This window comes from Protobothrops mucrosquamatus, unplaced genomic scaffold (genome assembly GCF_001527695.2).
Source record: "Protobothrops mucrosquamatus isolate PMUCROS unplaced genomic scaffold, P.Mucros_1.0 scaffold2542, whole genome shotgun sequence".
In the NCBI taxonomy this organism is placed as follows: domain Eukaryota; kingdom Metazoa; phylum Chordata; class Lepidosauria; order Squamata; family Viperidae; genus Protobothrops; species Protobothrops mucrosquamatus.
Genome location: NW_015388602.1, coordinates 12,554 through 37,859, shown reverse-complemented (window position 1 = coordinate 37,859; position 25,306 = coordinate 12,554). Strand labels below are relative to the sequence as shown.

General features: G+C 38.8%; 1 protein-coding gene across 1 annotated transcript; it reads left to right on the top strand.

Moving 5' to 3' along the window:
* Positions 1 to 4,022: 4,022 nt before the first annotated feature.
* MRPL14 (mitochondrial ribosomal protein L14) lies at positions 4,023 to 19,855 on the top strand. Its single transcript, XM_015825206.2, has 4 exons — positions 4,023 to 4,062; positions 13,515 to 13,633; positions 15,711 to 15,803; positions 19,023 to 19,855. The coding sequence occupies exons 3-4, from the start codon at positions 15,730 to 15,732 to the stop codon at positions 19,384 to 19,386; spliced, it is 438 nt and encodes a 145-aa protein (XP_015680692.1). The 5' UTR covers positions 4,023 to 4,062; positions 13,515 to 13,633; positions 15,711 to 15,729; the 3' UTR covers positions 19,387 to 19,855.
* The last annotated feature ends 5,451 nt before the right edge of the window (positions 19,856 to 25,306 follow it).

Sequence of the window (25,306 nt, the reverse complement as noted above, 5' to 3'; positions counted from 1 at the left end):
AAATTAAGATTCTTAAAAGGGGCGTTGTCTTACTTGAATGCCTTTTCTCAGCATGGTCTGATTGGGCTAGAGGACTTCTAATACCCATGCGTGGATTCTACATTCCTTCCATGCTGGAGAAACTCAAGGAAGAAATACAAAGTTGGCTTATTTGATTGGGGCTAAAAGGAACAATTATATCTAATTGCTTTTACTGGACTTTTTTAGCTGAGAAAGAACAACTGACAAAACATTTGGATTTTGTTTTTTTTACTTAAATAAGCTATGGGATGAAGAGACTGTATTTATATTAAATACAGTTAAAATTGCCTTTACTTGCTGGGATAAAGGGGGAAATTAGTTGCTTCCCCCCTTTTTTTTCTTTTGTTCTTTTTTCATACTTCTTTGTATTTTACTATCTGTATTTTTCTAGCTTGTATTTGATTCTTTTCATCCATAGTTTTTAATAAAATCATTGGGAGAAACTATCTCTCTTCCCATTCTCATTTAACAATTCACCTACTACATAAGTTCATCCATAATGAAGATCACATAAATTATATTTACATTTACTTGGCTTCATCTGGTTACAATTCTCTAGTTGAGAGCATGTTGAAGTATGAATTGTGAAATCCGATTGCTATTTATCAGTATCCTGGAAGTATACACTTGGTTAAATATTTTTTCTTTAAGGATTCTAGTACTTATACACTTCACGTAAGTTGTAAAGGATAAAGAACAAGCTATTCAGAGATCATGTCAATTCCTATGCTGTATAACAATAAGAAGAGCTCAAATGGGGAAAAAACTACCGTGGATACAAATCCAAGGGTTATTGTTCCAATTCATTTTCTCTGTCGCTTTAGCTACAATATAACTGCATTTCAGCATTCCATAGCAGGTGGCAGTATTTGGCTCAGTTTATCTGAATTCAGAATTTAGCCCTTGGATGGGAGACTCCAGGGAAAGCCATGGCAAATAATTTTTATACTGCTGCCAAGAAAAGAGCAGGGATGTGCCCACAAGGCTTCCAGGAGCCAAGCCTGACTCAAAGGAATATTTTTATGCCATACTGTCAATGCTTGAAACTCACATCTGGATAAGGTTAACTAGCGACCTTGATACTTCAATAAGAAAAAAAATCTCGAGAGCAGTAGCATTAAAATTCCATTAACAACTTGGGCGGTTTTGGGAAGGTCAGTATTTCCTAGCTTAGCTTCATTTCTTTAATGAGAATTCAATGCCTTCCTTTACATTTAAGATTTACATTTCCAACGGGAGGATGTGCTTTCTTTTAATGGCAAGTAATGGATAACAATCTTTTACCAATTTCCAAACACACACACACACAGACACACACTTGTGTAATATTTGTATACTTAGAAGCCAATCATTAGTTAAAATGACATCAAAGGCAGATAACATAGCCCAGGTCTTTCCTAAGGGCTGTCCCATATCAAAAATATGTATTGCTTGCTAATAAGCATTTTGTTTTAGAGCAAAATATCTGTTCTATCGCACTGACTGCTAGGCTCAACATACATCACTTTATTTAGCCTTCAGTCTGTCCCACCAATTCTACATAAGTCAGTGCTTTATCATCAGGTGCTGATATACTGAAATCCAGGCACACCCACATTAGTAGACCTTGACTAGGTTTAAGCCAATATTTGGAAACACAGACTTTTGGAAACAACGGCAAAAAATCCCCACTATGATCTGGAATGGAGTCTCTCTATAGCTTCCTCCCCATTTGCAGTTGCTTTTACTATTCAGTCCAAAATATAATCGGAGCAGAAGCAGAAGTGCTCTGAAGAGGATGCTCAAAGGAAGTGGATAATGTAACTGGAGTGGAAGGAGGAAAGAATAAATGAATTGAAGTGAGAAGGAAATATCAGGCAAAACAAGCCAGTAGAAAAGCCAATTAAAAAAAAAGTTTAGGAGATCTTAGAGTTTAGCCTTAGAATTGGTTTGTAAACTGAGATCTTGCAACAAAGAGAAACAGTATTATAATGTTGCAACATTTGGAGAAGATTTCACAGCATATCTTTACTCCAGCCTTCCCTACGATGTGTTGGACTTCAATCTCTATACAGGTAGTTCTCAACTTACAACAGTTCACTTAGTGACCATTCAAAGTTATAGGAGCACTGGAAAAAGTGACTTATGATCATTTTTCACACTTATGACTGTTGCAGCATCCCCATGGTCATGTGATTTACATCAGATGCTTGACAACCAACTCACATTTATGACGGTTGCAGTGTCCCCAGGGTCATGTGATCCCCTTTGGCAACTTTCTGACAAGCAAAGTCAATGGAGAAAACCAGATTCACTTAACAACCGTGTTACTAATTTAACAACGACAGCGATTCACTTAACCCAAATGTGGCAAGAAAAATCATAAAATGGGGGGCAAAACTCACTTAACAAATTTTTCACTTAGCAACATAAATTTTGGGCTCAATTGTGGTGGTACGTTGAAGACTACCTATAATTCCCAGCCAGACAGAATGGAGATTGTGAGAGCAGAAATTCAGGGCAGTCACCAGATATTAAATAAGGAAGGCTCTCCCCCCCCCCCCTAGATAGGAAAAGATGTTTTGACTGACAGCAACAAGTCAATTAGTGCTCCTCCAAGGGAACATCCCTGGAAAAGATAGAAAGCCTCTATTGTGGTGTAAAGGAGGAGGTACAGACGGTGCCTAGGAACTGATCTGATTTCCTCCCTGCCTGCTGCTTTTGTGGCCTAATTCTCAGAAGCACCTGGTGCGTTTTCCGAAAGCTGCAGCAAAATCTTCCCAAACAAAAGCCGCATGAAAGAGGCAACTTGCTCTCTCATAGGCTCGCCTCTACTTTCCCTTCCAGGCTCTAGTCTATCGCATGCACAAGGACGAGGGGGGAGTGACTGCAGCATCGCGGACCAACACCATCATCATCACGATCACACCATCCAGAGTGGAAACAGCAACAAAGAAAGCGCCCAGCCTTGCTTTCTCTCCGTGCCATCTTGCTCTAGATACCTGCGCCTTATTTACGCACGCAGCACCAACAAATCCATGCAGGCACACACATCGGGATCGGGGTAAAAAAAACAACAACCCAAAACCCAAGGCCACGACCTTCCGGTGGCAAAAAAACCCAAACCATTTTGTCCCCCCTCCTTTCCCCCACTGACATTGGAAAGGGAATCCCAGAAACCCGGAACGAAATGCAGCAGCTGGCCAAGGTGGGCTTTCAGGGGTGGGAGGAGGGGAAGAAGGGAAAACTGCCTCCGACCCAGCGGGGGAGAAAGCGAGTCCCGCCAAACAGGAGAAACGCAGCGGGGATCCTGCCGCAGGGCTCCCCAAAGCACCCGCGTAAAGGGCGAGAGGCAGCGCCAGCCCCGCGCCCCCCGCTCGCCGCCACCTCTGCAGGCGAGAGCCTGCGCCAGATCGCCCGGAATCCCGAGCAGCGACGCAGCCGCCGCTTCCATTGTTCTAGGGCAAGGCAGAGGGAGGAAACGAGCAAGCACCGCCGCAGATCTCTCCCGACTAAACAGATCCCGAGTTGTTGGAGAGGGAGAGCTCAGGAAAAAAACACGGAAAGCCATTTCCCAAAGGATTCCTCGGGCTGACCCAGCTTCCCTTGGAAACAGGGTTTAGGAGTGGTTATCGCTGCGGGTGGGGGTGGGGGGTGGGGGAGACAGGGGAAGGAAAGCGATATTGCAATGGAAGTAGGAGCGACAACCAGGTGGCTTACCCGGCGTCCAAGGCAGAGCCGCTCCTCTTCGCCTCGCAGCCCCTGCTTCCCTCCGCTCCTCCAGCGCACTCGGCTCTGGCTCCGTTCCCCTTTCCTAAATAAAGACGCCTTTCGCCTCCTTGGATTGGCTCGCGGCTCCCTACTCCAGCTTCTTCGAGGCTAAAAGAAGCGAGAGAGAGAGAGAGAGAGAGGGAGGGAGGGGGGAGAGCGAAGAGGCGTGGCCTTTTGCCCGGTGCCGGCGACAGAGTCTCGGCTTCTACGCATGTGCGCCTTTTTCCTCCCTTCCCTGAAAAAGCTGTTTTGCGCCTGCGTGCTCGGGAGAACCTCTGGCCCGGAGACCGTGTGAGTGATAGGGGTTGGGAGAGAAAGAGGGGGGGGGGCTCGTTTCGGGGCGGGAGCGGCTCCCTGTTTTCCTTGCGGCTTCGAGCTGGAGGACTGGACTAACTAAGGACGGGGCTTCATGCTACTGATGGGAAAGAAGTTAGGCCGTGCGGGGCGGTCGTATATACAGATCCTTTTGCGGGCAAGCCCGCGAGTTTGTGCGAGGCTCGCTTCTAAGCCCCAGCCAATGATTTTAGCATTGCAGCCTTAATCTCGAGAAGGCCTCCTTTGCACCGCAACCTTGAATGCTAACTCGGGCGTGGAAAATCGGGACGATCAGTTTGAGTAGAATTGCAGCCTTTTGGTGCGATTTTAAGTAACTTTACTTACAAATAATGGCTGTTGCATTTTATAGGACATCACTCGTGCGGAAGTATCTTTACGGTTTCGAATATAAACCTTCCAAAGATCAGAAGACTGGGATCTTGTCTTTGTTTGCTGAGCAATAAGTCCCGGGATCAGCAGAATTTCGAAATAAGATTACATACGTAGATGGCATTAAGCCCATTAAATTCAGGAGTATTAAACCAGCTCAGGCTTGAGGGTCTCCCTTCGGTCAGTGTTCGGAATTACAGCAATTTCCGTCCTTTACTGAAAACAAAGTCCTCCAGGTTTCATGGAGGTTTCTCCCAAATAAATGTGTAGAAGAAATTTGCAGATCGGGCAAAAAGTAATAATGCTTTATTTTAAAATCCGGAATTTGGAGAAATGGAGACCATAGGCAACTCTCTCTTTATCCCGATACATTTTCTGCCTTGGCTGGAGGGTGTCTTTTTTTTTCTTTGAAGACCTTAATGTAGTTCCAGTTCCCAGGCTTGAAGTTGTTGCAAGCCTAATCTGGATCCTGTAACAAGCACATTTAGTGCCTGTTTTGGCTCTGGGATGACCTATTACCCATTTTGAAAAGAAGATTCACAAAAGAAGATGGATGAGAAACTTTCCCTCCTTCCTGGTCCAAGATTGTAGTTTAAGCACCCATGGCCAATGATTTTATCAGAAAGAGGCAACAAAGAGAATAGGGCAACAAGTGGCAATTATACTTGGATTGCCAAGAGTAGCTGGTCAAACATGAAGGACAAAGAACCTGAGTCTGCTTTTTTTCCTTAAAGCTACAGTAACATAAAAATAGCAAAATTAACAAACAGGAATATCAAATTTTGATAACAATATTCTTGTGGATATGTTAAGCATGATCATCTTCAGCAGATGTATTCAGTATGAAGTGTAATGGTAATGTGAATGACTCTTGCTAAGATTTCATCTGCATGCTTCAGTTTTAAAATTCTAACAGATACTGCATGAGATTTACCCATGTTTTCTTTCCTTAAAGTTGGGATAGGAGGAAAGGCAATTTAGCTTTATGTTTCATGGGAGAGGGGATATATGCATAAGAAGCTATGAAAAGGTATGGATAAGGAAAATAGAAATAAGAAAAATGTCCAGGTAAACAAAAACTGTAGGATGGACTAGAGTTTGCTGGCATCAAATTTAATAGCAACTAAATATTTCTTTTTTAAACTCTAAACAGAAGATTGGTAGGAAACTCTCTGACTAGCTTCTGACATCCATTAAATGTAGTCTGACAGTTAATTGTTGCTTACAATTAACATGAAAAACACAGGTAGTTGTCATTTTGTGATCATCCACCATTACAACAATGATGAAAATGTAATTTTACAATCAATCCTTGTTTTAACGACCTTTGCAGGTTTGTAAAGCAAAGGAAAGCTGAAATAAAATAAGTACAGTTGTGGTTTAGCGACCACTTTGCTTAATGAACAAATTGCTGGTCCTAATTGTGGTTGCTAAATGAGGACTAACCTGTACCATTGTAGAAAACAATTTTAGAATCTTAGTGATGTCCACAGATTCAAAGAGTTGTGGCTCAGTGCTTAGATTTACTTTGTGGATATCTCACTTTTTCTCTCAAGGCAACAGAGTTGGGATGGGGTCTCCCCTAATTTTATTCCCACATTAACAGCCCTGTGACAGAAATAGAACCCAGAGGAGGGAGGCAAATCCTGTCATGATTTGTGTCTGGGAGTGAGATAACTGAAATGGTTTTTGAGTACTCTCTTACTTGCAGGGGATAGCAATAATTAAATCTGACAAACACGGAATGGATGAATAAGCAATGGCAGCGAGTTCAATATCCAACTGCAGTGAAGGGGCTTTCACATATAAAGTAGAAATAGATTTCCAAATATTGTTAAGGTGGGCTAGCACAAACCTACCCCCCTTCTTCCCCAAATAAAATAGTTGAGGAGAGCTCTCTTTTTGGAAAGTTTGGAGAGAAGTTGAAATGGGAGGCAGGTAACAAAAGAGTCTAGGAGACATTGTGGTCATGGGGATTAAAAAGCCTACAGTGGAAGCTACAATATTCTTCTGTCAGGACAAATCAGGAAAGATTGGAAGAACTGGATTTATGCAGCTTGGATGATAGAAGGGGAAGCGTGGGACACGATTGAAACCTTTAAATATATTAAAGATGTGAATAAGGTTCTAGACAGCAATATTTTCAATATTAAGCAAAAATCAAGAACGTGGAGGCATAACCTCAAACTGACAGGAGGGATGCACAAAAGTAGTGTTAGAAAGTATTCACAGAAAGAGTAGTGGAAGCTTGGAACCAACTTCCAGCGGAGCTAGTGGGTTAGTCATCAGTAACTGAGTTTAAACAGCTTGGGATAAACTCAAGTCTATCGTCTGACAAAACTTAATAAATAAAAAAATAATAACTTGGGAAGGATAGGTGGTTAAAAATGCCAAAACCAGGCTGACCTTACGATGAACTATAATAATGAAAAATAAAATAAAAAGATTAATAATTAAAAAATAATAAATAAATTAAAAAGAAAAAACCTCAAGGGGCAGATTCTGTGTTCCTATGTAACTCTTACAGTTGCTCACTTGATTTCTCCTCTAAAAAAATGGGTATTAGTGTTTTAGGCTATTATTTGATGATGTTGAAATAAGGAAGCAATACTCTGTTTTGATCAGTTCAGCCAGGGACAACTAAAGATGGCTTTGTTCATGAGTTGGCTTGATATAAGGGCAATGTCAGGTGACCAAAGAGAAAATGGATGTTGTGGAGAAATGCAGGTAGGGGAGGGCCTTTAAGTGCCATGCTTAAGGGAGTTATGAGAACCCCAGCCAATGAGCTGATAGAACAGAGAGGCAGTGATTGTCTCGGTGGCAGAAGCCTTGTGAGCTACATAACAGTGGACATTTTGTACCCAAGCCTCCCCTCACCCCTGCAGAATCCTTCAAACTTTGCTGAGATCCAGATGTATTGTTTTATCTCAAACAATTCTAGGTTAAAAATAATATTTGGTCTTGGCTGCCCGGATCTAAAGCTGAGATTGTGGCTTGGCAGAAGCCTTCAGTGCTTCTAGAGGAGAGATCAAAATGAGCCAGAGCCTTGAAAAGTTGTCTGTCTGAAAGATAATTTCTCACTCTGCAATTTGAGGAAGCAATTTGGTTGCATGTTGTTGTTGTTACAGAACAAATTGATAGCTTGGATTAATTTTAAGTTAATGTTTCTTCAGGGTTATCCAAGGGAACTGCCAGCAGAGGCTCTTCACTTTGACCTGGAAACAATCTCTCTTGCCACATTGCTGTGCTATCTGCTGTGCATGTGAATACTTGTTCAGCATTTGCAGGGTGTAGTCCTAGATTTATAAATACAAGATGTATGTTTCTGTCTGAAGTTCCAGTTGTTTGTGTGATAGTCTAGGCCAGTGTTTCTCAACCTTGACAATTTTAAGGCATGTGGACTTCAACTCCCAGAATTCCACAGCCAGCAATGCTGGCTGTGGAATTCTGGGAGTTGAAGTCCACATGCCTTAAAATTGTCAAGGTTGAGAAACACTGGTCTAGGCAGTTGTGCTTTTGATTGCATCATATGCCAATCAAAAGCAGCTGAGTCTTATCCCAGGATCTCAGGACAACCTTCCACAGCTGAAGCATAATCTCAAGGAAAGATGCCCTTTATTTAAGGCTGTATTCTTCAAACTTGGCAACTATGTGTATCAACTCCCAGAATTCCCCACCCAGCTGGCTTCCGATTGAATCCAAAGTGCTACTATGGAATTTGATATATGCAAGTATATTTCTTCAAAGATGGTTAGTTGTTTGATCCTGTGCAGGCTTTTGTCAGCTGCAGTAGGGATTTTTCCCCCCTAAGTGATTCTTAATTCTGTGTAGTATTCCAGGGGAGGATTTAGAAGAGTGGAAAGGAAATAGCAAAATCAACAAAAACTCTTTCCTAGGTTTTGCTAGATCAAAGATTCTCAGTGGAGAACACAACCTGATTTATTAATTAGGGCTGTTTCAAAAGCATTTGTATAAATTCAGTCAATAAGCTTTTTGGTCAATTAAAAATGTTTCCCTGAATAAGTGGGTAGCATATTAAAACTATGAAAGCACTTAGCGAAGCTAGATGGGACTGGTGTCTTCTTAGAAGAGATTGTGTATTGTGTCCTCTGAGACAATGCGCTCTAATACATGTGCACATCTTCAATAAGCAAATATGGACTATTCAGGAAGATTTAATAACAAGTGCCTATGTTATTTCTTTGTGGTCATTTTCTTTGGAAATATGATCCGAGGCTATACAGGTAATCTTCGACTTACAACAGTTCATTTAGTGCAGTGGTTCTCAACCTTTTTAATGCCACGACCCCAACCGGTCGTAAGTCAAGGACTAAACCGGTCGTAAGTCGAGGACTAAACCAGTCGTAAGTCGAGGACTAAACCGGTCGTAAGTCGAGGACTAAACCGGTCGTAAGTCAAGGACTACCCAACCGGTCGTAAGTCAAGGACTTTCCCTGCCTGGGAGCGTCGCGCATGCGTGGTTCCGCCCCCTGCGCCAGCCGAGGCATAGCTGGCAAGCGGCAGAGACGGAGCAGGCCGACCACCAGCTGGCCCGCCCAAGGGAGGTAAGGCACCCGCCGGAAAAGGGGAAAAAATGGCGGACAGCCTTGCTTGGCGACCCCCATGAAATGGTCGATCGACCCCAAATGGGGTCCCGACCCACAGGTTGAGAACCACTGATTTAGTGACTAAGAGCATTAAAAAACTGACTTATGATCATTTTTCACACTTATGACCGATACTGTATTGCCATGGTCATGTGATCAAAATTCAGATGCTTGGCAACTGAATCATATTTATGATGGTTGCAGGATCCCAGGATCATGTGGTCACTTTTTGTGACTTTCTGATAAGCAAAGTCAATTGGAAAGCCAAATTCATTTAACAATGGACTTACTGACTTTAATAGCTGCAATGATTTACTTAACAACTATGATGAGAAATGTCGTAAAATGGGGCAAAACTCGCTTAATAAATGTCTCACTTAGAAACAGAAATTTTGGGCTCAATTGTGGTCGTAAGTTGAGAACTGCCTGTATTCACACGTCAAACTCTATGTCAAGGAATCCCCTTTGGATGGTGGACCTTGTACTTTGTCATTGTTCTGTGTGTATCCAGATACACACTCATATACATATATTCATATGATTTGAATTGTGTATAAATAATTAACAGTTCCCTTCTCTTTTCCCTCACTAGCACATAATGAAAACAGTAGAAGAGAAGATAAAAACAAAAAAATTAAGTGTTATCTTGTCACATACTGTATATGTTACAAAATTAAACTCAAAGTTACTATTAACGTTTACAAAATCATCATCCTCAACTCTGATGTGGCTCAGATATTAACCTGTCTGGATAAAACTGTGTGACTCTCTTCCCCCATCACTTTCAAACAGAATTTTTTGTGGCATTTATCACTGTTTACAATACATCCGAGATTAATGAGATTTGCAGTCTTTTAATTCAATCAGTGAATTAAAGTTGGTTTCAAGTACTGATTTTATTTTTTCATTGTCAGTGTGATTGACTAACTTGCAACCAGATTGCAAATAGATGCAAAGAAATTTAAGGGACTCTGGTTCTGTTTCCATTTATAATATATTTCAGGTAAGGCTGCTAGAAACTTAATGGAGAGAATTGAATTTTAACTTACATTATTTTCAGTTTAATTACACATTACTTGGCTACATAAAAATAATTCATTGCTTTGATATAATGCAGAATATTTGCTCATCAGTTTTTCAAAGCAAACTCTTGTACACTCTTATATTCTCAAAAAAGCATGCATAAGACTTTAGCAATTAGAAACAGTTGTTACATTGGTCAGAACATAACACATATGCATTCTTCAAAACATCTGAGCTCATCCTTTGCATTGTGAAATGTTATGAATGATTGTGAAACAGGAAGGATCCGTCTTGCCCAGTATCCTTAATATGTTAAAAAAAGGTTTGCTCTATGATTCTCAAGAAACAACCGGAAGCACACCCAGAACAAACTGAAGCAGTGTATCTAATATTTGTGTAGATGGCTTTTGTAAATTAAATTTCCTTTTCATTGTGGGCTTTAAATTGTATGAAAAGAATCAGACCTTCCTCCAAACAGCTTGGACTGGAAATAGTTCATCTAACAGACAATCATCCAAAATCTCTGATCAAACAGTCTTTTATGGGGAAGGTCACAATGACAACACAATAATTCCCGTGAGTTCTCCACTTCTCAATGAAACACCTCTACATAGGCAATTGTGGTGGCAACATTAATTATCTTACACTCTTACTTTGTAAGGGATTGAACAGGTGAGGCCAGTTCCATCTGTTCACTGTTTAGGTAACTTAGTCATCCTATCTGTGAGAAAGAAATCTCATGGAGGCAACCGTTCTCTTGAGTGGGATAGAAAAGATCTATGAAATATTCTGGGGGAAGGTGTTCTTTAGGTGACTTGACACTTATATGGTGTAGCAGTGCTTCTCAAACTTTTTTCCTTCAGTATCCAAAACTCCTTATCATAATGTTCTTATTTAAATGTCCCTGTTGGGATTTGGTAATGATTTGTATGTCATAACCCCCCAAAACCCCCACAAACCCCCACTTGTACCTAAGGTTGGGTAATTCACCCAAGTTTACGAAGTGCTGTAATATATCAGTCCATATTCATATCCATGGGCTTTTGAGAATCTTGGTGCAAGCTTTCAGAAACTCCTCAGTTGAGGAAAGTGAGGTGCTTCAAATTCTTGTGAGATGTTTGAGAGGAAGCATAAAATATTATGGTGCCAGAGCGGTTGGTACCTTAAAAAGGTAAGGTAATTGCACATTCTTATTTTTTCATGTCAAGATAAAAATATTTTTAGAAAGATCTCAGCAGGAGAATAAACTAATACAAATTAGTCTTGGTGTCACTGTGTTCATCTACATAATTTGGAGGACTCTAAGGCTTTGTTAGTTGGAATCCAGCTTTCAAAAATTGCTCTATTGCCTTGCGTGAAGCCTGCATGAAATCACTGAGGATTTTTAAAACTATATTTAATAAAGTGGTATTGTAACATTGGCTTCTGTTGGCAGATTGTCCCCCCAGAACAAAAGGATTTTCAGTGTGGTTATTTACAAACTCTAAACTGGGACATAATTGGGGGACAGTTTTTTTTTCTGAGCAACTGACAGATGCTTGCAAAGATAACATGAATATGGAAGTGAGGAGACCTTGCAGAAAGGCTTAACACAGTGTTTCTCAACCTTGACAATTTTAAGGCATGTGGACTTCAACTCCCAGAATTCCACAGCCAGCATTGCTGGCTGTGGAATTCTGGGAGTTGAAGTCCATATGCCTTAAAATTGTCAAGGTTGAGAAACACTGGCTTAACAGTTGGAGGAGATTTTGTCTACATTTGTTGAGTCTTTGCTAATCTTGCAGTTTTACTCCCAAACTGGCCTACTTTACAATCTAGCTGTGACAGTCCTGTTTTAAATGATTTATGGATTTTGCAGGTAAGGAAAGGATTGATCCCTCCATCTTCCCTGTAGGTTTTGCTTCCCCAAATTTGCCTTGAGGAATAAACATATGTTTGAAAACCCAAAGCAGTTTTAAAAATATGTATTCTCATGCTTAGATAAAGTCATTCTTTCCGTTCTTTGTGCAGTTTAGTTTGAATTCAGAGTGGATTTGTACCCAAATAATTCCTAGCAGATAAGGGGAATGAGATAAAATAACAATTCTTGAGTCAGAGTGTTCAGATGATTTCCCTTTATGCTGATGTAAATGGTTGATTATAAGAGATAAAGTAACTTCAATTATGGCTTAACATTAGAAAATAATTGTGCTTGATGTTTCTATTCATGACAACTATGCTACTAGTAATGAGAATGGTCTTGTGTCAAAACTCACTTTTCAACATATCAGCTTTATACTCAGAATACAAATTAATTCTTGGTGTAACAGTTATTTTTGATCAGTGGATATGATTAAAAAAATGAAATGTCAAGGCCTGCTTGAAATAAAATGGTTTATTATTCTATAAATAACAAAGAATTGCAGATATCCCTTTTCTTGCCTATCTTATATTCTTTCTGTAATCTTTAGAGGAGAGTCTCCATGTAACAGCCAGTTGGAAATTATCAGTTTGGGAAAAAACTTTACATTTGGAGGAGTACAGAAGAAATTGCAATCAAGAAGCATGTCCCCTTCCAAATGCCTTTGATCCATTTACTCAATATGCTAAACCTTAAAACCAGGTTAACCCAACAGAATTGCTATGTCCACATAATATGCTATGCCTCAATAGATAAACCATATTATATGCAGCGGGTGATTTCCTGCGACATTTCATCTTAGTCAGCATGTGGTACAAATCAACATGTGGTGCAAATCACATGTTGAGGGATGAAAAGACAAAAGAAGAAATATTTATATTTAAAAAAGGAAGCAATAACCCCTAATTTTGTGCACGGGTAATTTTTGTTTATAAATTGCATTGAAAGTGGTTCTTAAGTATCCAGGGTCTTTGAAAAAATGGCACAGGATGAAAAATCTAAATTGGATTAGGATTAAATTTTAATCCTAATTTCTGAGACTATGTTAATTTCAGATAATGGATCTCTGCTGGGTATTTTAAAGTTATTTTACAGCAATTTAAAGCATGTTGACATCTCTTAAAAACCATTACATATTTTTTTTGGAAATTGTTCGATTTTAAAATAAAGGGGAAAACTAACAAGAACTAATAACATAAAAATAGACAAAAAGAAAAAAGTAAAGAATGGAAAAGAAAGCCAAAGCGGAAAGTGCAGAAAAGTACTATATGATAGGTCTTAGATAGAGAGGCGTTTCCCACCACACAGAATTTGGGGTGTCTGAAATGCTTCAGAAATTTCCTGACAGAACAATTAATCACTGGAACAACCTGCCTCCAGAAGTTGTGGATGCTTCAACACTGGAGGTTTTTAAGGAGACTGGACAGTCATTTGTCTGAAATGGTATAGGGTAGGGGTAGGCAGTCATCATATCCATATATCATAATTTCATTTTTTTTCTGTTTCAGGCAGAAAGTCCAGAAGGGGTTTCTAATCGGAGTTAAAATTAATGTCTTTTCTCTAATCAAAGCTGTCAGATTCACCATCTCAGCCAGCTCCAACAACTTTCGCCCTCCATTCTTCCATTGTAAGTAATGTCAGATCTTTCCACCTTTGTGCATACAAACATTTTGCTGAAGAAACAAGATACCATGAGGGTTTCCCCCCCCCCCCCAGCTGTTTATCCATCAGTCCCAAAAGAAGTACCTCGGGTTTCTATTTTATATTGGTCTTTAAAATCTGCATTAATTTGAATCCTTTTTTAAAAAGCATTTTTACAGCTCTACCAGGCATGATAAAAAGATCCCCTCTTGTTCACATTTCCAACTTACATTTAAAGTACCTTTACCCATTTTAGACAATTTTTCCAGTAACAAATATCACTGCTCCATCTTTTCATAAAAAATATCTTTACAATTATAATGTGTGAATTTCAATCCTTCCATCCATGTATTCTCCCATTGTTCCGTCTGTATATTATATCCAAAGCTTTTACCCTGCTTTATCATAGGGGAGGGGGCAAAAAAGAAGAAAAATCTGATTTAATTGTAATTACCGGTAGGAAAATAAACCCTCAGAAGCCAAACATACACTTTATATATGGCATTTATATACAAACATGCAAAAAAGGAAGCAAAGCAGAAGAAAAATTATTCTAATATGGAAATGATAATTTTCAATTTCACTGTAATAATTCAGTGTTTTTAAAAATGAATTATACATGATCTATAGAGAATGCTATTACTTAGTCTTGCAAATTCTTGATACAAGGCTTGTCTGGTTTATTTTGTACCATTTTGTCATGAAGCTTTGTATTCCAGAATTCCAGTTGGAAAAGATTTAATCACTGAACAGAAAAAGAGTAAATTCCACCCCTGTATATTATTGGAATGCAGATAGTGGTGAAGCAGACTGCCCATTTACTTGATTTACATTTTTTTAAGGTAAATGTTCTAGCAGTGTGAAATTGTGAGATGAGCAGCTGCCTAAAATAAATAAATAAAGCAAATAAATAAGCAAATATTTACCACCTTGATTGCTAAGAACACTTTCAAGTAGGTAATTTTGATCCAGAAGATCTTGCTCTATGCATCTGAAAAATGTTTGTAATTCTGTCATATCTTATGAATCTACCAGACACTCCAGCATTTACAACACATATGTACACATATATACCATAAATTTAGTCTTAAATGACATCAGTATTTTGGGAGTGGCTTAAAAACTGGACAGATAATCTTCCTGATAGGTATTGTACATTGTATTTGGAAGCTAGGAAAAGAATAAAGATTCCATAAAGAATAAAAAATAAGTGCTTAGGGTAAAAAATAAATAGTGTGGTAGTAATGCAAATGTAGCTGAGTTATTAAATTGGCCAAAATAAACTTAGTACAGTATATTCACAGGACCTACATTAAAGGAGCTAATCAGAATGGGAATAATTGTGTTATTTTTAAAACATCTATATTCGTAAAATGGATTTCTATTCCAGAAGTATCATTGGGTGAGTTTTATTTGGTGACTTTTAAATTTTTTATTAAGCTTCTAAATTGCTGATTAGAAATCCCATATCACTACTCCATTGCAAATAAAGCAGTTAAACAAACGTACCTTTAGTTTTGGTACCAAATAAGCTTTTAAAATTCTGCAACTCACACTTCTTTTTTTTAAATGCTCACACTAGTCTCTCTGAAAAAGTAGTAAATAACAAAGAGATGAGCATCTCTGTCAGCTCTTTGAATTTTTAAAAATCTTGTTCCTTTTATAGCTGTAAAAACCAGCATTTCAGAACCCACTGGAGACCATCAGAGTAGAAAATGCTGTGCTAAATGACTATGCTCCTCCACAATTAGCAGTTAACAACCAGCAATTGTGAAAGCAGAAGGTTATTTTGACAATGAGGATCTGTGCCCTTGAAGAAAGCAGCCCTGCAGTGTGTTTTTCCCCCCCAAGTACAGTACCATTGTGTTATGTGTAACTGCCTTGCATTAATTCTGCTGTATTTATTTCTTTTGGGGGACAGTTTGGGGCTGTTGTGACTTAACAGTACGATGCAAGTATCAGATCTTTCAAGGGAATAATAGAATGAAAAAATTTGCTTTTCCCTGGGAGTTCACTCTATAATAAAAATTAACCTTTTTTTTGTTTGTTCTTTTTTTACCCAGGCTTCTTATTGGAATCCCGATGGTTCCTTTGTATCGATACCTGGGATTGGCTCTTCCCCAGTTAAGCAGAGCAACAAATCAACGAAATTTCAGGTATTTATTTTATTCTATTGATGCCCTGTCTTATCTCCAAAGTGTTTGGGACAATTTATATGTGGTGACCCTTCATTTTATTCTTATCATTATCCTGTGAAGTAGATTGGATTGAGAGAAAGTGATTGGCTCACTTTGTGGGTAGGAGGGGACTAGAATGTGGAAGATTTAACCCTGTACAGGTAGTCCTCGACTTAAAACAATTTGTACTGACTGTCAAAAGTTACAACGGCACTGAAAAAAAGTGAGTAATGACTGTTTTTCAGAGTTACAACTGTTGCAAGTATCCCCGTGGTCATGTGATCAAAATTCAGGTGCTTGGCAACTGGCATGTATTTATGACGGTTACAGTGTCCCAAGGTCATCGACTTTTGCAACCTTCTGACAAGCAAAGTTAATGGAGAAGCCAGATTCACTTAACAGCTGTCTTACTAAGTTAACAACTGCAGTGACTCACTTAACAATTGTGGCAAGCATGGAACCTTCTGGAAGGACGTAAAATGGGGCAAAATTTCCTTAACAGCTATCTTGCTTAGCAACAGAAATTTTGGGCTCAGTTGTGGTCATAGGTCAAACCACTATGTATTCAGGAGCTTGCTTAAAGCAGAAGCTTTCAGGCACACTTAATCGGTGATCGATGCAGTAAGCCTTATGTTCCAAAAGACTCATTAGATTTGGATAGGTAGAGGTATGTGCTCTTCCCCTTTTATCATTATGTTGCTGCTCTACAAGTATGCAGTCAATATTTCTGCAAAATACTTGATGTTCAAGAGGGAACGAAGACCCTTGACATTTGTGATTTATCCATTGTGTAATGAATAACTTGGTGGAGTGAGAGAAGCCATGAGAGAAAGGCTGGCTGTTCCTCAACTTTTGGAGTGATCCTTGAAAACTAAAAAGGAGAAATGGCCTCGGAGGCCCTGAAGCCACTTAAGTGTCTTCTGCAAAGGTCAGTATTTTGCAAGATGCAGTTCATAGCAAACATATTTTTAAACCAAGAACTCACCTAGAATATTCTTCAGAGTGAAAATATAAAATGGTTTGGTTCTGTTTTGTGTGGCTTCCTATTGCTACTATGTCTGTTTGGCATCTCCATATTCAAAGCCAGATCCAGAACACCAGAAGGTTCCACGCTGCTTATGGTCTGACATCACACTAACTTATAATATATTTTGTTTGATTTTGATTTTGAACTGTGAATTGAAGAGTTACAGTTTGTCAAACATGTTGTATAACCTTAGTGTGAATCAGGCTATTAGGGCTTACTCAACAAACTGACCAAAACAGAATATGCCATTATGAGATGGGAAAGCCAGCCATAACCAACTGACCTGAACCTGGCTTCTCCAGATTGTGATTTCTAGTGTATCTAGCCAACATGGTCCTTGGCTGAAAAAGTCCAATGGGAATAATCTTTGTTATAGATATGCAGCAGAAATTGAGACTTCCAGGGAATCTTGGAAGTGTAGCTGAAGACACATAATGATGGACCAGCTTTCTTGGAAGTTTAGTTTTGCATTATTTTTCAGTACAGATAGTCTTCAACTTAAAACCATTTGTTTAGTGACCTTTTAATTTACAATGGCACTGAAAAAAGTGACTTATGACCAGTTTTCACACTTACAACCGTTGCAGCATCCCCTACGGTCATGTGATCAAAATTTGGATGCTTAGCAACTGGTATGTATTTATGATGGTTGCAGTGTTCTGGGATCCTGATGAACAACACACTTTTGACAAGCAAAGTCAAAGGGGAAGCCAGATTCACTTAACAACCGTGTTTCTAACTTAATGACTGCAGTGACTCACTTAACAGTGGAAAATAAAATGGCGCAAGTTCACTTAGCAACTGTCTTGCTTAGCAATGGAAATTCTGGGCTTTACTGTCAAGGACTACCTGTAGTATACAGCCACAATGAAACATCCTGAGACATAAAATCAATGGAGCTGTGCAGTACCTTGGAAAAAGACGCACCCACAGAGCAGCTGCTGCTAACTCCTGAAACCAAGTGCCTTTTTTTATGGGATCACACTGCAGTAATAGAAAGCGGCCACAGCATCTCAGAGAAAAGACTTAGCTGCTTTGCTTTGAGGAGTGGCTGACTGGTGCCCTTGTGCTTGGAAATAGCTGTCGCCCTTTGAATCCAAAGAGCCGCCCTTCATGCACAGAGCTGCATTAAAGATTCCTCACATAGAAATCACTCCATGAGAAAAAAAGAGAATACGAATATATTTAAAACAGTAGTTATTAGTACTACTGTTAGTAGTTAGAAGTAGTTATTCTAAAGTCTGTTAGGATTAAAATGTGTGTCTTGCATAACTATAGAGTTTTTCTAAAAAAATAATAATAATCAAGTGATCTACTTTATAAAGGAAGCGCACCATACATAAATCGATTTTAAGAGACAGAACCCTGAACTCATTTGTTTAAACTCAAAAAATATGTGTATCACTTTTTAATTATGGGTGCAAGTACTGTAAAAATGAGTCAGTGACTCTCACAGTTTGCCTTTTCTCTCATTGTAAAAGTACAGAGCTATGCTGACTATATATTAAGTATATTGTCTATTTAGAAGTAAAGTCCCATTGCTTTGAAGTGGGGGTACTGCATGCTAAGTGTTGGTCGGATTGCAACTTGATTCCTTTGGCCAGATCCCTTCTGTTTAACTCTTTAATGCTAGCAAACAGAGATGGAGATGAGTATGGGGTAGCAAAGAACAAGCCAGGAAAGCTTGCCAAATAAAATATTTAATTAGTGTTAGGTTTCTGTGTGAGAATCAACCTTCATAATGGAATGGGTGCTTTCTTTCTTCATCTCTCACTCTCCACATATCTGCATATGTGGATATATGCATACACACACACACACACACACACACACACACACGCACTGTTAAAGTGATAGCATGTTCTCTAACATCTTTTTATATGTTTACTTTCAGTCCCTCATTGTTTATATTGCTGGTTTAACATTCTGGCATAGTATTGTTTTTATCCTGAAGGAGATTACCTTGATGCAAGTTTCTCAACTTGTTGCCTTCCAACTATATTGAATGACAACCCCCCCCCCCAGTCTTCCCCAAAATTATGGCCAGCATTTGGAGGGCACAAGGTTGGAGAGAAAAGAGAACCCTGTACTTTAAATGGATCCTGAAGTGACCTTGGTTTACTTAATGTTCCCGGGAGATCTATTGAGACTTCTCTCTTCTCTTTTATCAGCCTCAGCAATGTGTGCAGCTATATCCAGAAGCTGACTCGTGTGCGAGTGGTTGATAACAGCGCCTTGGGAAACACACCATATCACCGGCCTCCAAAATGTATCCATGTCTACACCAAAAACGGAGTGGGCAAAGTGGGTGACCAAATTCTTCTGGCTATCAAAGGGGAAAAGAAAAAGGCATTAATTGTCGGGTGCAAGTTTCCCGGACCTCGCATGTCTCCTCGGTTTGATTCTAACAACGTGGTTCTCATAGAAGATAGTGGGAACCCAGTCGGGACACGGATCAAAACGCCCATACCTTCTCTGTTGAGAAAAAAAAGAGAATTTTCCAAAGTGTTGGCCATTGCCACCAACTTTGTATGATCACCAGGGGAGACACTGTGTGACAAACAAAGGGATGTTGTGGGACTGTCCCTTGAGTTGCGTTTCTCTTTTCTTTCCCAGAATCGAGGAAGAAGTGTTTGAAAAAAAGAAGGAAGAAGATAGTGGGGGGGGGAGTGCTAAGACATCTTTGAGGAAATACACTTTCTGTTATTTTGGGTAACTTGTTCTTCTTGAACTAGTTTAATTAAAGATAAAGTGCTAAATAACTGTTTGTATGTTTTATGTTTTTGAAAGAGGTGGAAAAGGCTAAAAAGGTGGGAGGGCTATTAAGAGGGTCAAAAGAATCATCTGTTGTTCTCTGTTAATCTCCAGTTATTTTGGGGTTATTTCTTTCACAGTTTTATTCTGTTAAAAGTCTGTGCATTCTTCAGATTCCAACCAGCAATAACTTTATAAGTAAATTTCAGCATGATTTTATGCTATTGATAAAGAAAAATAAAAAGGAAACGGCAAATAAAGAATGTCATAAATAATATTATTATTCCCGCTTCTCTCCCTTTCTGACTTTCTTAGAAAATACCTTACTTTACTCTTACAATGAAGGTTCCCCACTATGTTGTTTTTTTCTGTCACATTTTCATTTCTTCTTTTGCATTTTCATAATTTGTCTTCCCTTGTTGTTTTACAGATACTTTCTGTGTGCTGAACTAAACTCATGATTTGGGATTTCACTAACCGATATGAAGGACCCAGGTCATCTTATTAATCAATGGGTTAAACATTATTCAGAGTTGAGAATAATGTATGTTTAGTTTATGCGTAAGATTTCTATCTTATCTTTCCCTCAGGAGCTCAAGGTAGCAAAGATAGCATTTCCTCACAACTTGTGTGAGATAGATTGGGCAGAGAGTCAGTGAGTGACTCAAAGCCCCTCAGTGAATTGTTATGGCTGAAGAGGTCCTGAAGTTGGTTCTTCTACAATCTAGTTCAGCACCTACATCACATTGTCATTTAAGGGTGGTAATTTAAATAAAAGTGTTAGAAAGAAAGTGTATGTGTATTGCATGCTTGCTTCCCCCAGACTAATGCTCTATAGATATGTCGTGCTCTCATCCTATGCAGGTTGCTGGTTCTGGATCATGGGAATTGTTATTCACTTGGAGACATGGATTGCAGAATGCTTCTGAAATGCTTTTTCAGAACTGAATACTGATACCATGTCAGTCTTTCTAGCCTTCATAAATTATGAGACCGTAGGATATTCAGTTACCCATGTACCATCAGGGTTGATTTCCAATTGCTTAGTCCTTTTTATCTTTGCCATATAAACCCCAATTATGTATTGATAGATTAATAAATTAGGGGCACTGAACGTAAATTATCCAGATCTCATGAGTGGATTTGTGGCCTCTGTGTTATTGAGGAATAGCTTCTGACTTCTGAGAGGTATTGCTATGCAAAACCTTTTCATCACTGGCATTCTGTTTTACTTTGATGCAGAAAATAAATTCTAACCAGAATAATCATGACAAAACTTTGGATTTCCACAACACGGAAGTGCAAATCTTTGGTTGTACCTACACAATATTTACACTCTGTGTAACTCTTCCAAAGGATTTTAGATCTAAGGGCTGATATTGTAGAAAAAAACCGTAAGATAGTAGGAAAAAAATTGGAGATTCAATATTTAGTATTTTAAAAGCAAAGTTAGCATGTAAAGAACAAGAGTGAATATCCTTAGTTGGTTTATTCCAGAGGTGGTTGGGGAATTCTGGGAATTGAAGTCCACAAATCTTAAAAGTTGTCAAGGTTGAATTCTCTTGGTTTATTCTGTGGGGAACATGGAGGATTTTTTTTCTCATTGTGCCATCTTGTGGTGATCCACGTCTATGTACTTCTGGCTTGATTTCAAGAATTTTGTTTTCGTTGAGAAGAGCTTTCAGTACTGAACATATGTAAAGTGCTTTTATTCCCCTCTATTAACAAAGCACTTAAGCAGTTGTGTTAAAGGAACAAAGATAAAAATCACTGAATTCCCTCTTTTTTATGTTTATTTGTAACATTTATTTATTTCTAAAATGTACTGGCTGCCCATCTTACCATATGGTAACTCTGGGTGGCTTATACAATCATAAAAATATACATGTACAATTAAAACATAAATAAATTAAAACCAATAATTAAAATATAAGGGCATGTGTGGAGGGTGGGGGCAGAGTGGGGGGAGGTGAGATCTGTTATTACTTGATCAACCACTTCCATTGCCTTATTCCCCCACTGGGGCCCAAAGCAATTAGCAGAGCCAGTTCCTTAGGTCCTTACAAAAGGATAGGAGGGTTGGGGCCAAGCTCACATTGAGGGGCAAGATGTTCCAAGGGCAGGAGCAACAGCAGAGAAGGCCCTCCTCCTGAACCCCAACAGCCAGAATAATTGGGCTGACGGGACCTGCAGCATGTTTCCTCTGCCAGCATGAGGGGGATGGGCCAATCCCAGTGGAGTGAGATGGTCCCTTAAGTAACCTGGACCCATGCCATGAATCGCTTTACCGGTGATCGCCAACATCTTGAATTGCACCTAGAAGTATACTGGTAACCAATGCAGCTTGCGGAGCAGTGGTGTTACTGGGGCCATTCTAGCCCCCCCCCAAATTACTTGCACTGCCGTACTCTGTATCAGTTGGTAATCAAATCAGTATTATTGCAGGTGACTATTTGCTCTAGTAAAGTTGTCTCTTTTCGAGTCAGTTGCAAAGACTGACATGGTTCTCTGGAATTACTATACATCTTAAACATACCTTAGTGCATATTGTAAAGGAATATAGAACAGACCCTGTGCAAGGTATGAATGAAGCATTGAAGAAGGATTTATGAAAGAGATTGCACAGTCCGGAGACCAAAGGAAGTATGAGAAAGAATTCAACATAATCCTTCCTTGATTTTGTATACTGTAGTATAAGAAAGTATAAAACAAAACTTGGACAGGCTTTTAAAATTGGTATTACACTCCACTACAATAGTATTCCTGCAATCCTTGTAGTATGTGTTTTTTTGACCAGCTTTACCTGGAAGAGCTGACATCAATCTTGAAACTGTTTGTTGTTATTCTTACTAGTACATACCTTTCAATTACAAGCTGTACTGCATAAAAAGATTGTACAACAGTGCTGAGATCATATTACGGGATGACTTAAAGAGAAACTAGGCCATGTGCTGTAAACTGCAATACAATAGCAGTGGAGAAATCTGCCTATTCCCTCCCACCCCGGGCTTAACTGTTGGAAGTTTTAGTAACTATTGGATATCTGATTCTCTCTCTTCTCGACGAATCCTATAATTCTGATTTAAGATGCTGCCTTCATATTCAGGCTTTGACTAGTTCATTTTCTGCTGATTTAGAGCAGAATTTTATCTATGTTAACACAAATATTTTGGCTCAATCATACCTCTGAACTGAATTTTTTTTAGTTGCACCCATCAAAAGATTCTGAATTTAGCTGCCCTTTCTAAAAGGCCTATAAAACCAGTAGCCCCAATTGAAGTTGAAGTTCTTCACCCTGTAGGTTGGAACTCAGTTCCACTGAATTTGGCACTGTTTGAGAAGATATACATAGGATTTTGCTGTTCAACTTATTTTTAGTAAGTTCTAATTTAATTTAGGGATAGCACAATATATTGTCTCTAGGAAAACATCAGGGCTACTGCTCTAAAAGTCAAAGACTTTGATAAAAAGGACTCCTGGCGAATTGTATCTATGCAGTTTTCTTGGCAGTATTAGGGACGTGGCTTGTCATTACCTTGTTTGGGGATTATATTCTTGGATTTTCTGAGTCCAGTCAACATTACTAGAATTCTCAGGACATTTCTCATCCTCTGACCAGAGTTGAACTTGTTTAGCTTCTGAAATCAGCCATAGATGACTCAGTGGCTCCACTTGCTGAGGCATACCATCATGTGGCATCTGTGCTTATTCATAAGGGATTTGACTTCTCATTCCCTTTTAAAAGTACATAAAAAATAATGACTCATCATAAGATAGAATGATTAAATGTGTGTTTCCCATTTTTCTCAATATTAGGTCTTTGAAAACACTTTCCCTTGAATAAATTTTATTCAAGACAGTAAATTTTACTTCAGAAGAAAGAGATCCTGGATTGTATTGTGATTCTCTGTATTATGAACATGGGACTCCACAAAAGTTAGAGTCCTGAACAAGGGACCACAGTTTCCTGTGGTAGGAAAATTCATGGAATGAAATTTAAGCCATAGAGGCAGTCTTTTGCTTATAACCATTTGTTTAATAACAGTTTGAAGTTATGATGGCCCTGAAGAAATTGACTTATGATCTGTCCATGAAGTTATGACCATAATCACGTTATCGCAGTTCAGGCACTTGGCAACTGGCTTGTATTTATGATGACTGCAGCATTCTACAGTCACATGACTTGTGCCCTTTCCAGCTGGTTTCCAACAAAGTCAATATGCTGGCTCAGGAATTCTGGGAGTTGAAGTCCACAAGTCACAAAAGAGCCAAGATTCCCCACCCCTGCAACAGGGGAAGCCAACAGGGAAGGTTGCAAATCACAATCACGTGATATCTTGCTTAACTACCATGGGAAAAAAGGCCATAAAATGGAGAGCAGCAATGTGATGCCTCAGTTAATGACTATGCTGCTTAATGGTGAATTTTCTGTTCTCACTTGTGGTTGAGGATTACCTGTACTGATTAAGGAAAAATTCACAGATTGTTTATTATCCTCTGCAATCAGTATATATATTGAGTGTGTCTCAGTACACAGCATGTATCTTCAAGTTGATCGGATGTAGTTAACAGTACTGTATGATGGCTGGCAAGACAATCTTTTCTGTAGAGTATAGTAGAGATTCTAACCTGCAGAGAATTGCAATAACTTTCAGAGTAAGTGGTAAAAAGTTAATTCACAAATGAAATAATATATAAGTTGTGTGTTTATGAAACTAAGACATAGGGAAAAGATGTAATAGATTTGAATAGTGATATGATCTTGTGGAATGGAGTTGATATCTTTAGGGGAGTGAAGGTGCAGGTTTTATTTTGAAGGAAAGAGCTAATGTATGTCTAAATTGCTATGTGTTTAAAAGTAGGAATCCATAGCTTGATGATAGCCTCTTGTTACATTCCAGTGAATGATGACAATCACAGTAACCATATTTTCTTGGAAAAAATAAAGGGGCAAGGCTAAAAAAGAGGAAAAAATCTGTAAGAGTTTCATAATGCTAAAAAACAGTTCTTTAGGTTTAAACCAAGAACAAACCCAAAACAATAAATAAATGAATGAATGAATGAATGAATGAATGAATAAATAAATAATCCAAGGGGCAGCTTTCTGAAATAAAAGACTGTCCTTTATGATTATTTTAGCTGTATATTGCCCAGAGTCATTCTGTGAGTGAAGGGTGGTATCTGAATTTGACAAATAAATAATAAAGATGTACTGTATATGGCCACTGTAGTGATAATGGAAGAACCAGGCTTCATTTTGAGGAAAATTGCAACATGAATGTGGAGAAAATGGTATTCTGTCAGTGACGTGACTGGGTGAGTGGAACAAGACAGAAGACTACAGAAAAAGTAATTGAGCCCTTTGATGACCCAGAAATAAATGTGAAAGGTGAACAGTAAGTACCTATGAGGAAAATGTCTATTTATTTGGAATACACGGTTTATGCATAAGTCTCTGTGTGTTTGCGGGGCAAAGGGATGAATTAAAAACATAATTGATTTGGCTGAAAAGATTGAGAGCATTAATAAGGGATATAAGAGAGATGAGAACTTCTGAATGTGGGACAAACCTTTATTTTGTAGTGTGAAGAACAGGTCTTGGGAAAGTTTAGACCTACAGAAAATGAACAGAAGTGGGGAAAAAATAGAGTGGAAATAGAATAGCTCCAGGAAGAGAGTCCACTTCAAAGGAAGATTGTTC

Coding starts and splice junctions, on each gene's coding strand:
- MRPL14 (XM_015825206.2), top strand. CDS start 15,730: ATGGTTCCTTTGTATCGATACCTGGGATTGGCTCTTCCCCAGTTAAGC. Junction 15,804..19,022: donor ACAAATCAACGAAATTTCAG/GTATTTATTTTA, acceptor CTCTTTTATCAG/CCTCAGCAATGTGTGCAGCT.